Source organism: Passer montanus, unplaced genomic scaffold (assembly GCF_014805655.1).
Source record: "Passer montanus isolate IOZ18808 unplaced genomic scaffold, ASM1480565v1 scaffold3, whole genome shotgun sequence".
In the NCBI taxonomy this organism is placed as follows: Eukaryota; Metazoa; Chordata; class Aves; order Passeriformes; family Passeridae; genus Passer; species Passer montanus.
In genome coordinates, this window is record NW_024367707.1 from 16,567,230 (window position 1) to 16,579,136 (window position 11,907).

Sequence of the window (11,907 nt, forward strand, 5' to 3'; positions counted from 1 at the left end):
GCAATAATTGGCCGTATTCATGCAGCTTCTGCCTCTGAAATTAATCTTTCTGATGGTGTTTGTGTTGTCAGGAAGGTGCCATGTGCTTGTATAGGAGTCTGATAGCACTTCTGGCCTTATCCTGGCTTTTCATCTAGGAATGGGGCAAAGGTCTGTACTGACCATAAAAATACCTTATGATGGGATTTATTTCTTTCAAAAAATGTCTGGTTTCTGGCATATTGATTTGTCTGCTCAGAACAGCGTATGTGACAAATTTAGGCTTGTTTTCACCTTGCAGACACTGTTCTTCAAAGAATTGGTATAGAAATCTGCTGTCATTTGTGCTTTAGCTCTTTGGAATATGGCAATAATCTCCACACTGGGCAGCTGTTCAAATGGACTTCAGACTGCCTGTGTGCTCCAGAACTGAACACCTATTAGTGATGAGAGTGCTAGGCTTTATTTATAGCCTCTCTTGGAAACCTTCAGTTCTAGATCTGGCAGAATTGTCCCTCTTATCAAGCATGCCATTGCTACGGGCTGTATTTCTCTAATTGCTTTTCATGTATTTTCTGAGGTCGGCCTAAAGGTGAAGGAGCACTGCACATGTGATATTGCAGTGAAGCTACTTGCTACTTCCACATGCATCTGTTGCATATATGTGGATTTCTTTTTTTTTGGTGTGGTTTTCACCTCTTATTCTGCTGTCTCTCCTCTTACTTTGATAGTCTTTTGCATTTGCACTTCAGTAGTTGGAAGGAAATTAAGAAATAAAACAGGGTGTGTGCGTGCTGACTGGGTGGCACTTGTATAAAGATCTCTGATGTAATTGAAGAAGGTTTCCATTGGCAATTGAATGTGCATACAGACAAAACCCTGTGAACCCTGTAAGTCTGGAAGAGATGACTGCTCTTGGCTCTCTACAGCTCATCTGGATCTGCAGCACTACAGGGAGGGAAAATTAATGGAACCTTGTCCCACATTAAAATACGTTATTTACAGCAGCGATTTACATGCATTATGCTTTAGAAAGCTAAATTCTTGTCCTTCATCAGAAATAACTGGGTTGGAGAAATGCCAGCTATTATGAATTTGTTGGGAATACCACCATTATTTTGATTTCACTTTTTAGAAGCTTTTATGAAAAAGGAATGAGCTTCCAAAGATAGGCAGTTATGTTTGCCTGTAGAAGTTCTGCATGCTTCAGGAGATAAAAATGGAATGAGTTGTAAGATTATTCCTCGGTGACTCTAGGACTTTTCCATCAAATAGTTCTTTTTCTTATGTTTAATATTTGCAGGACTTAGTCTAATGTTTCTGAGTTCTTTGTGGTTCTTTTTACCTTTCTTTATACAATTACCAAGTTAAAATTACCAAATACTTCAAAAAACCCAAAGACAATCTACTTCCAACAAAAGAAATCCCATCAACATCTTAGCAATGGGTTTTTCTATAATTCCTTAATTGTTAGACCGTGCTCAATGGTTTATGGCCTTACCTGATTCCAGTCTAAGTGACTTTTCAAGTTCAGGTGACTTTCAGGATTTGGAAATGAAAGTCATAGAATGAAAAGACTTTGGATTTCTGTTGTAGCTATAGTCTATGCACATCCCGAGTATCATGTTCCTCCCACTGTGATAGTCCATTACCATACCATAAAAAAAAGTTAAATCACCAGCAAAATATTAGAATGACTGTGCATAACAATGGAATTATTTTCTTGCAGGATTTTTATAGCTTTCATTAGATGTGTGTTTCAGTTCAGATTTTGTATTGTTGACTGGTGTGGAAGACAGAAAGCTTTAGAAATTAAACTGCTTGTGCAGCAGTCATATGCAACTTAATTCAGTTGGAAATATTGCCTGTGCTAAACCTCCCCAAAGGAGAAAAGGGCTGGATATCACAGGAAATGCTTTTGTGATCAAGTAGATAGTTAGGGCTTTAGCAATCAAGTGGTTTGTAGGTGAGTTAAGGCTTTTTGTTTGATTTGTTTTGAGAATACAGTCTTGCAGTTAAATCTATTATTAATCCAGAAAGTTACCATAGTAAGATATTGGCCTCAAACTGTGCAATATTGTTTTCTTTCCTTCTAGGACTTCATGTTTTTCCCACTTTTGTAATATATGAACTCACAGTCTTGCTATTCCTTACATTGTCTGTCGTCATAATGAAGGTATTTATTTTTACACTTTTAAAAATATTTTAATCTTCATTAATCTAAGTAATCTTTGTGCTGCATGCCCTAAAGACAATTTATGCAAGAACTGAACATTTAATATAACAGAGAATATTACTGTAAATATGTATTTGGAGGAATCTTACTCATTAGAGTACAGTTTAATACAATACTCTTCAAGTATTTAAAAAGAAAATTATTTAATGTTAAAAGGAAATTGGACATGGCAGAGCATCTATTTCTCCAGCTTGGGATTTGTGACAGTTATCAAGTATTTTATTATAGTAAAGAAGATGCTACTTTTTACTGTGCAATGTACCTTTGTCTCTTTTGACATCAATACAGAAGACCCACTTGGAAGTCCATTATTTTATGTCATGTTCAAAATTTCTCTATTTGATGCAATGTATCTTACAGAGATAGTGCTATTTTATTTATTACACTTCATTATTTAAACAAACAAACAAAACAAACCCCAAATAACTCAAAAAAACCTGTTTTTAAAGTTTGTCTTGGCAGTGCTTGTCCTTTCTTTGATTCTTCCAAAGACCAGCCAATATATCAAGTGGATTGTCTCAGCAGGACTGGCACAAGTCAGTGAATTCTCTTTTGTTCTGGGAAGCAGAGCACGCAGAGCAGGGATCATATCTCGGGAGGTAAGCTGTTCTGTGGTTATTAATTTTAGTTTTTGCACCTGAATAACTTACACTGTGATACAAAATCCCAGTATTTGAAATACCAATACACTCCAATTTTGTGGCACCTCTCAACTGTTAAAAAGGTAAAATCAACCCATAGAAATGGATACTTGTATATCCCTGACAGGGTTCTTTGTGCTGGTTCACACTTGTTTCATATTTTACCTTAGTATTTTAAATAACTTAATTATAAATGCTTTACCTTAACTTCTTTCACTTACAACTTAATTATGTGAACAGTGAGTTGCCCTTAACTTCTTTCACTTACAACTTAATTAAGTCATAAAGATAAGTCATAAAGACTGAGAAGTCTTTGCTTTTAAAGTCTTGATGCAGGTATTGAAGGAGGTATAGGAGTGTACAATACAGAGGGAATATAGGATTTGAAGAGGGAAAAACCAGTAAATAAGAACTGGAGAGCAGATATTGTGAAAATTGCCTTAACATTTAAACAAGCAAATACACTTGCAATCACTTTAATCTGTAAAGCTTGTTCATTTTAAATCCTCCACAGGAGAAATAACCAATGTTTTTGGCAGTCATGAAAAAGTCTCCCGGGAAAGAAGCCTTAAACTTAGTTTTATACTGAACCTGTGACAATGTTACTTTTTTTTTTTTTTAAGATAAAGTCTGATTTATTAAATTAGGTAAATTATGGCTATAGAGATACAGGAACTGACCTCACTTTTTAGTACTAACTGCTTTATCCTCTGTGCTTCTGCTACAAAAAAATGCTCTCCTGGTTCTCTGAGGTTTTCATTTTTGTTGAGCAAGTGGACTGCATAGTGTTGGAACCAATTCCAAATAAAGCACATGTGAAAAACTTACACAATACTGTTCACTTGTAGGTAAAGGTGATTCACTTTCATGTTCACTCCTTCATATAATTAAGAGTTACGAATATTGCATGTTTGCATAGAGTTTCAAGATATCTATATGTGATCACAGAACCAGTTTAGGGGCCCACCCACTGAGCTTGGAGGCTTTTAGGCTTTCATTTTTTTCTGCTCTCACATGATTATCTAATGTATAGGTTTGTATACCTCTGAAATTTCCTAAATTCATTCTTTTGCTTGAGACCTCAAAACTACATCCTGACACTGTTTTCTAGGACTTATTCAAACTGTGTAGTTAGGATTTTATTTTTTTTTCCAGAAGATGTACAGTATGACTTAAAGGGATTTATGCTTGTTTTTTTCTGTTGATAAGTGAACTAACAGTGAACTTTGCCATTAAATCATTAAATCAGAATAGTTTAGAGTGGTGATGGTGGGTTTTTTTTATTTGCTTGATTGATTGGGTGTCTTTTTGGTTTAGATTGTTTGTTTGGGGATTTTAAGTTTTGGTTTTTAAATAAAGTGGTAATTGGTCTTTGACGTTTTAACAAATACTGATTTTTCAAAATTGATGACTTCACATAAATACAATTGTTTTTCTATAAGTTCATAATGATGTTTTTGCAATTGTATCTTCACACCAGGTAAAATTAGATTATTTGAGCATGAACTTGTTTGCTTCTGTAGCAATATGCAAAGTTGCTTAGCAAGACAAGTGAAGTCTCTTGAAAACATGGTCTAGAAGAGCCTAATCTCCTCAAACTTCTAGATACTTCTTTGTACTACCATGTAACCAAGAGAAGTAATGGCTTTTATTTGCCTTTTGCAGGTTTATCTTCTTATTCTGAGTGTGACTACTCTAAGCCTTTTACTTGCCCCTGCCCTGTGGAGAGCTGCAATTATGAAATGTGTTCCGAGACCTGAAAGACGCTCCAGTACTTGATCAAGATTTGCACAAATTGAAGGATATGTCCTCTTGCAAGGAAAACGTCTTCATTGCTCATTGTATTTTCTATGCACTTAGAAAACAAGACCTGTTGAGTAGTCAATCCTCTTAATAAGCACTTGGTTATAAGCCTTATACTGACCTTAAAACAAAATTCAATACAAAAAATAATTGTGTCATATGAATTGCACACCTTTTACAAAATTTACTTTGACTGATTGGAATCTACTAGAACATTTGTTTCTGATCCAATCTGTTATTCAGAGCATAAATTATTTTTAATATAGTGTCATGCAAACTATGTTTATTATTTTTTGCCTGAATGTGCCTTTTAATTTTCATCCTGTTAATGCTGGTTCATCACCAGATTTTGTTTAAAAAGGAAAAAAAAATATATTATGGTGCCTATGGTATCTTCTTTCACTAAATGACTTGAGTCATTTTCACATTTATGATTTTAATATAGCAGTATAAAATTAACTACAAACCAAATTTCTAATGGTGAATAAAAATGATCCTCTGTACAAAGAAAAGGTTTAACTGTTTAGCATCAGTTCCAAGCAGTTAATTACATATTCCAATTCATGCAGCCAGTACTGCATGATATTTCATTCCAAATTGCAGCATATAATGTATTTTCTTAGAGTGGTATATTTTGTGTTAGCTCTTGTATTTATTTACATATTTGACTAAAAACTGACGGTAAGAAAGGGCATAATTTATGTTTGCAGACTGACAGTTGTTACCTGTTCTTGTTGCTAACTGCTGCTACAGTAATGGTATACAGGGGTGTTTTCTTTTAAATCAAAAATAAATGTAGTAAAACTGGGAAGTGTAATTTCAGTTAGATGTGAAAAATACTACTTCTGTAACCTTGGAGGATGGATCTTAGTTGACACTATTCTAGATCTGAAATTATTTTAAGTAAATTAACTTGCAGAAGACTGGAAACGGCAGACTAGGTGTGTGTTTGCAACCCCATGACCTTTTAAGTTACATTTACATTGTATAAATTGTTAGTCTTTTTAAAATACCATTATATTTTAGAAAACAGTGTTTTGAATGTGATCTTAAATGTGATTTTTCTTTAAAATGTTGTATGTAGTGAGATAGGTCTTGTAAAAGCCCATTATTTAAGTGTCATAGAGAAAGCTTACTCATAGGCTGTAGTGTACTCTGTGACAAAGCATTTAAGAATCATCTTGAGGTTCATCTGCTAAAACCAATACTATTTAAGATACATCAACACTTCAGGTCAGTATTGCAGTGTCATCTGAAATAACATTGATACCCACAAAATGGTTAGAAAAATGCATGTTATGAGGTTTAAATTGCCAATTAAAATGAAAATTGTCCTCCAAGTAGCAACACAAAGCTTTGGATGGATCTTTGTGGTCTGTACCTCTTTCTCCTATAGCAGCCTCAGTTTCTTCTGTGTTTTCTCTGACATCTGCTGGGCTTGTCCAAATGAAACTTGGATTAGTCTGGAGTGTGTATGTACTGGTGGGACAGGGTAGAGATCATCATAATTGAGCTCTTGCTCACTGGATTTGGGGCTTTCCCTCTAGACACTAATCTTCATAAAGATTGGAGGAATGTAGGGCAAATCCACCTCCCCTCAAATGGTTTCAAAAGTTGTCACAAAACACACAAATGCAGAACAAAAAGCTGCCCAATGAATATTTTTTTAAATAAAATGATTCTATAACAGAAAAGAAACTCAAAACTTATTTTTTGCTATATTTCAATATTTTTATTCAAAATAGAGGAGCAGTTCGGGTTTTATGGTTCCATTTAACAGTCTCCTAGCTCAGACCTTTTACTCTTTTCCAAGTACCTCACTGAAATAATTTGTTTCTTAACTGTCCTGTCAACTCTGTCCACTCACCTAGCTCATTGTTTCTGCATGAAATACAAGCATCTCTCCTAAATGCTTCATTTTGGCTTTGAAAGATGCTTATTTCACATGTAGTTTGCCACCTGTTTCAGAGGGAAGAAATGTATGACAGGTCATGGTAGAGACCTCTGTATGGTTTCCATTATGTCACTTAGTTAGCCCTTGAAGCAGTTACATGACATATTGCACCTGTGATGAGTAAAACTTTTATCTAAATAAATTGCTGTGGGTAGTTGTAGTTCTCTAGAAAATTCTTTAAAAGTCAGGAAAGAGACTAGGAAATACTGATGGCATGTGTCTCTTAAAAGAAAGAAAATATTTTCCTGAATATCTTCTAAAAGATTTGGGTGAAAAGCTCATTTGGTTCCATGTTCAAAAAAGGAAAGCAAGCATCTAGATACCTTACTGGTTGCCTCATCTCTCTGTCCTCTCCCAAATAAACTTTGTCATGGTTTAGGAATGGTATTCCCCAATTTAGTGCTCTCACCAACACCACACCATCAGCTGTTTCCCCTCTCCCCGAAGCTGGAAGCACAAAAGGCAAAGATTGTGAGTTGAGATAAGCACCATTTACTGGAAACAGCGATGAGATAAGAAAACAAACAGTAAGAGCAACAATATTAATAACAAAATTGTGCAAAGAGGACCCCCAGACGACAACACAGAGAAAAGGACTACCTTTCTTCCTGAAAGTAAGAGAGGGAGCCCCTTTTTTCTGCCTCTGGCAATGAGGTAGGATAGTAAAGAATCACAAGGTATATATGCCCAGGCCACTCCAGGTTCCACTTCCTCATGCCTACTGGGAAAAAAACTCTGTCCTGGCCAAAACCAGGACAACTTGGCTGGGCTTTAGGAGACCTGGGAGGAGAGAAATAGGCTTGTGTGAGTACCAGTGTTCTGTGCTTCTTTGTTGACACAGATTTGGATTGCCTGGTTCAATATTAGGTGTAAGTGCAAGTTAGTAATCTTAACAGACATATGGTAAGTTTGTTTGCAATCAGACATTTGAGATTGCCTCATAGAAATCTAGAGGTATACTGAGATACTCTAAATGTTTCCTGAAATGAGAATTATGGCTCCATGCATAATTCCATGTTCAAATGGGCTAGTCTCATGATATGATCTTAGGACAGAAACAACAGACCTTATTCGTGAATGATCACTCATTCCTGTGTGAAAAATGGGGAGAATATTGCATAACCAGCCCACTTAGATATAATTGCAGCTTTTCAGAAACCTTATGCTCTTACTGTAGAATATTCTCTTTCTGTGTCAAGCAGATAAAATTAAAGCAGAGTTCCATAAGCCCTGAAAGGAAAATCTAGTGATTTGTTGAAGGTTTCTTGAAAAACAAAGGTCTTTTTCTGGAAATTCTTGTTCCACCTTGTTGGACAATGGTTCTATCTCATTCATTAACTAATGATCAGTACCATTTTAATACAGGAAAGCTGATACAAAGCAGAAGCCTCATTAAGTGATGAGAGGATATTCCTATGGTCAAACTGAATTTAAGGGAGTGAAAAGGGAGGTCTCCTCTATGCTTGACTTAAAACTCACTCAGCTAACCTGTTCTGGGGTTGAGATTCTGTTTTTTGGGTTTTGGTTTTTTTTTTTGCAGGGGGGGTGTTTCATTTATTTTGTAGGTGGATTCAACTGTGCTTATTTGGCATGGCTTTCTGAAAATTTGAGTTCTTGTGTGTTACCCCTTAATTGCTATCCTTGATAATTCTGTGAAGATAAAGGAACCAAAGTAGTTTAAAAGCTGGTAGTGTGGGCTGTGCTTGGTGAGCTATTTCCCTGGCCCTGGGGTCAGACTGGTATGTATGGACCCACAACCACCCTACTTCTGGCTTATCCCATACAGAGCAGGTGGCTTCAGTTTGTCAGTAGGAAGGTATTTGTGGGAGCTGTGATGTGGTTTCCTGAAATTGTCACTGATGTAGGTCTAGGATGGCTCAAGAATGTGGTGATGGCGAACTAAGTCCATGGCACTACATAGCCTTTTAAAAGCTCTAAGAATTTATACTTCTTATCATTCTCAAATATGAGGAAAAGCATCCCCACAAAGCCTTGTACTTGACTTGTTTTATGACTGGACATCCTCAACTTTGCAGGCAGAAAGATGTGGGGGCGCCTTGTGTGACAGAATATTGCTGCACGATGATGCTTGATGGAGAGGGTGAGAAATCTAGTGTGGTCTTGCCTGTTGGAACAAACCCAGGAACAATCTAACCACAAAAGCACTCCTGGGGTTTGTCTAGGGAAGGAATCCATAGTTCTGCTCAGTAACCAGTCCTGGCAGTGTTCCAGCATGTGGGCAATGCCAAAGGTGGAGGAAACGGGATCCCTGAATGACAAGAGGCAAGCCACATAACAGCGTTGCTATTTTGTGGGCAATGCAATAGCTTGTAAGGAGCAGCAAAGTATCAGACATCCCGTGTTGATGGCCTGACAATGAGGGAGCCAACACAACTACTGCAGGGAGAAGGAAGAGCAGTCTTTAGAGCTGGGAGGAGTGTAGCCCACTCAGCCCCTAAAGGCAGAAGGGAAAGGCATGTCTCTACCAACTTCACTCAGTAGCCCAGGAGATTTGCTCCTCGGCTTCTCCCGCCGCCTCTGCTGAGTAATTACCTCTGCTGGGTTGGACTTACTGACACTTTAAACACAACTGGACCAGGGAAACCTGCTGGCTGGAGACAACAAACTGGACAACGTTGTGACAAGAGTGACTTAGGGATAACTGATCCTGCCTTGTGGGAAAAACCTAAATCAGAGTAGTAAAATTTTCAGTTATGGTACCAAGCTGTATTTTTTATTTCCTAAAATGGAGTAGAAATTTGGGAATTGGAAGATGGTACCTCCCGACGAGGCCAGATGCTGACAAGGTGGTCAGGTGGCACTAGGTCTTTAAGTCATGAGTTTGCACGGATCACAGTGTTCGGATTGCATGGCTCCCGTTCGTCTGCATTTCCTCTGGCATCTGTTGAAGCTTTCTGCCTATGACCTCTTGAGACAATTTCCTCGTGTCTGTCATGCAGTCCTGCCTCACTGATGCTGTTTAAATTTATGATCTGTTCTGCTTTTCGTGCACCCTTAAAAGGGAGATACACTCCCCAGAAAACTGTGAAGTGGAATAGCCTTCCACCACTACTATCACAAACGAAATCCTAAAGCTCCAAAATACCTGCAAAAGGTGTGCTCAGAGATTAGAGAAGTGTTGAAAGTTTTTTCACTGGTACAAACACTTCCAATTAATTGCGAACAACCCTCGGCTAAAGGAAAAAAAAACCCCACTACCCAAGAGTTGGGCGTGTTTGGGCAGTTAGTATGTATCAAAATAAATGCTAGCAAACTAGGACACTCCTTGTTTGTGCTTGTTCTGTTGACTCGCAAGTGTTTTTCCTGAAAGAATTAATGTGAAACAAAAGAGCGGGAGGTGGGTGGGTAGGGACGTGGGATACACAGACGGTTTGAACCCTTAGGCACAGTATATATGACCTGGAGGGTGCAGAGCGGCACTGTCGACTGGAGATGTCTTTCAGGAAGCAATTTTTTTTTCTGCAGCTGGTTTATGGGGTTTGTGTGTGAAAGTTTTTGCTGCTTTCTAAAAAGTTATACTGTTACAAATACAATTTCATTATCGCCTTTCCTCGATGCCACTGCCGCCAAGCTTAATGAAGAGGAATGAAGAACTGGGGTAATAACCCCAGAGCAGCACGGGGGGTGGGGGCGAGAGGGGGGAGGCATTGTTAAAAAAAAACCTCCGAAGATTGCTATTTATCAGGGAAATTCACGTAGTGTTTCATTACTATTGTAAAGCACAAAAATTCAACGTCTTAAAAAAACCAAAAAAACAAACAACACAGAGGTGTAAAAGTGAATGCGAATCACGTCGTGAAATGCATCTCCTCCAGCATGCTCTCTGCTGGATTTGCCTGCTGCTGCAACGTAGCGGCTCTGTGGTCGTGTGTTCTACTCCCAGCTAGTCTTCTTTCCCAGGAAGCAGCATGAATTTAGCGAAAGAACGAGCCTTTTGCTTCCTGCTCGCCTCTTCGTTGCGTTATGAGCAACCTTGTACCGTGCAGAACTGTCTATAGCTTCCTCCCCATCGAACAGCCTCGCGTCCTCCCCGTGAGCAACACGACTCTGGAGCTCTCCTCGCTGCCCTGCAATTTCCCCTACAGCGGCTCTGCCTTTGCAGCCTCCCAGCAACGCTGCAGGTTTTGGGGTTGCTTTTTCCCCGAAATTTACAGGACAGTGATGTAATTGCATCACATAACCCTCGCTAACATGCTCCTTTCCCGCGGTCGTCATTGCACGCAGGGGCTGCAGCGCCCCGAGGTGTTTTAGTTTTGGGCGCAAGGTTAAGGTCTGCAGCCGCCCGAAGGAAAACTTTCGCTTGGATTACCACAGAATCCCTAATTTTAGCAACGCTCGCTGCAAGCGAAACTTCGCTCGAGTAACGGCCGGACAAAACGCGATGAGGAAGCGCTGGCAGCAGGATGTTGTGGCAACGAAACCGCACGGCCCAGCCCCGCCGGCTCCCGCTCCGCGCCGGCAGCGCGGCCGCGCCCGCGGGCACCGCGCGGCACCGCGGGGCGGGCGGGGAGTCGGAAGAAGGCGCGAAAATCCCGCGCATGCTCCATCGCCGGCTCCCTCCGCGCCTTGGAGCGGCGGGCGGGCGGGTTGGCTTGGCCGCTCCGCGTGTGCCCGTGCGAGGCGCGCCGCGCCCGTGACGTCAGCGCGCAGCGTCAGGGGGACGCACAAAAGTGTAAGTTTCAATTTTTTTTTTTTTTAATTTTATTTTTTAAAAAAAGGAAAAAGAGCCCGGCGGGCTGGCGGCCGGCGGGGGCAGAGGCGCGCTGGGAAGTGACAGCCCGCCGGGGGAGACCCTCTTGCCCCGCCGCCTCTTGTGCCTGCGCCCCCTCCCCCGGAGCGCGGGGGGGAAGGCGGTCCCTGCCGGTGCCCTCTCCTCCCTCCTCGCTTCCCTCCCCTGTTCCCGGGCTGCCGCTGTCGGTGTCCCGCCGCCTCCCCCCGCCCCTGCCCCCTCCCGCCAGGCCCGCGCAGCCGCCGCACATGTGCAGTCGGGCGCCTCCGCAGCGGCAGCAGCAGAAGCGGCGGCAGCAGCGCGGCGGCGGCGGGCGGGGGGTGCTCCCGCTCCGCGCTCCGGGTCCCTGTCTCGGGGCGGCGGCGGGGGATGGAGCCGGCTCTCTCTGCCTTCGGCCGCTCAGGTGCGGGCAGCCCGCGCCCGAGGATGGGAGCAGCGGGGGGTGCGTGGGACGGCGCGGGGGGCGCCGCCGGCGGCGGGTCGGGCACGATGGGGATGGGGACGGCGCGGACCCGCACTCCGCCCGCCGCCCCTTCCCCCCGCG

General features: G+C 41.2%; 2 protein-coding genes across 7 annotated transcripts in view; both read left to right on the forward strand.

Moving 5' to 3' along the window:
- Positions 1 to 9,893, forward strand: part of TMCO3 (transmembrane and coiled-coil domains 3) — a 37,333-nt gene extending 27,440 nt beyond the window's left edge. The window contains exons 11-13 of one of the 2 annotated variants that reach the window (XM_039714145.1): positions 2,076 to 2,155; positions 2,665 to 2,814; positions 4,522 to 9,893. In XM_039714145.1, the coding sequence (XP_039570079.1) occupies positions 2,076 to 2,155; positions 2,665 to 2,814; positions 4,522 to 4,635 (344 nt within the window). In that variant the 3' untranslated portion in view covers positions 4,636 to 9,893. Of the gene's footprint in view, positions 1 to 2,075; positions 2,156 to 2,664; positions 2,815 to 4,521 lie in introns of those variants that run through there. The other variant, XR_005628052.1, reaches the window with a different exon arrangement.
- Positions 9,894 to 11,154: 1,261 nt separating this feature from the next.
- TFDP1 (transcription factor Dp-1) overlaps positions 11,155 to 11,907 on the forward strand; it is a 37,932-nt gene continuing 37,179 nt past the window's right edge. For 3 of the 5 annotated variants that reach the window (XM_039714337.1, XM_039714336.1, XM_039714342.1), the window contains exon 1: positions 11,368 to 11,766. The gene's annotated coding sequence lies outside the window, so the exon portion shown is untranslated. Of the gene's footprint in view, positions 11,307 to 11,367; positions 11,767 to 11,907 lie in introns of those variants that run through there. The other 2 variants (XM_039714340.1, XM_039714339.1) reach the window with 2 other exon arrangements.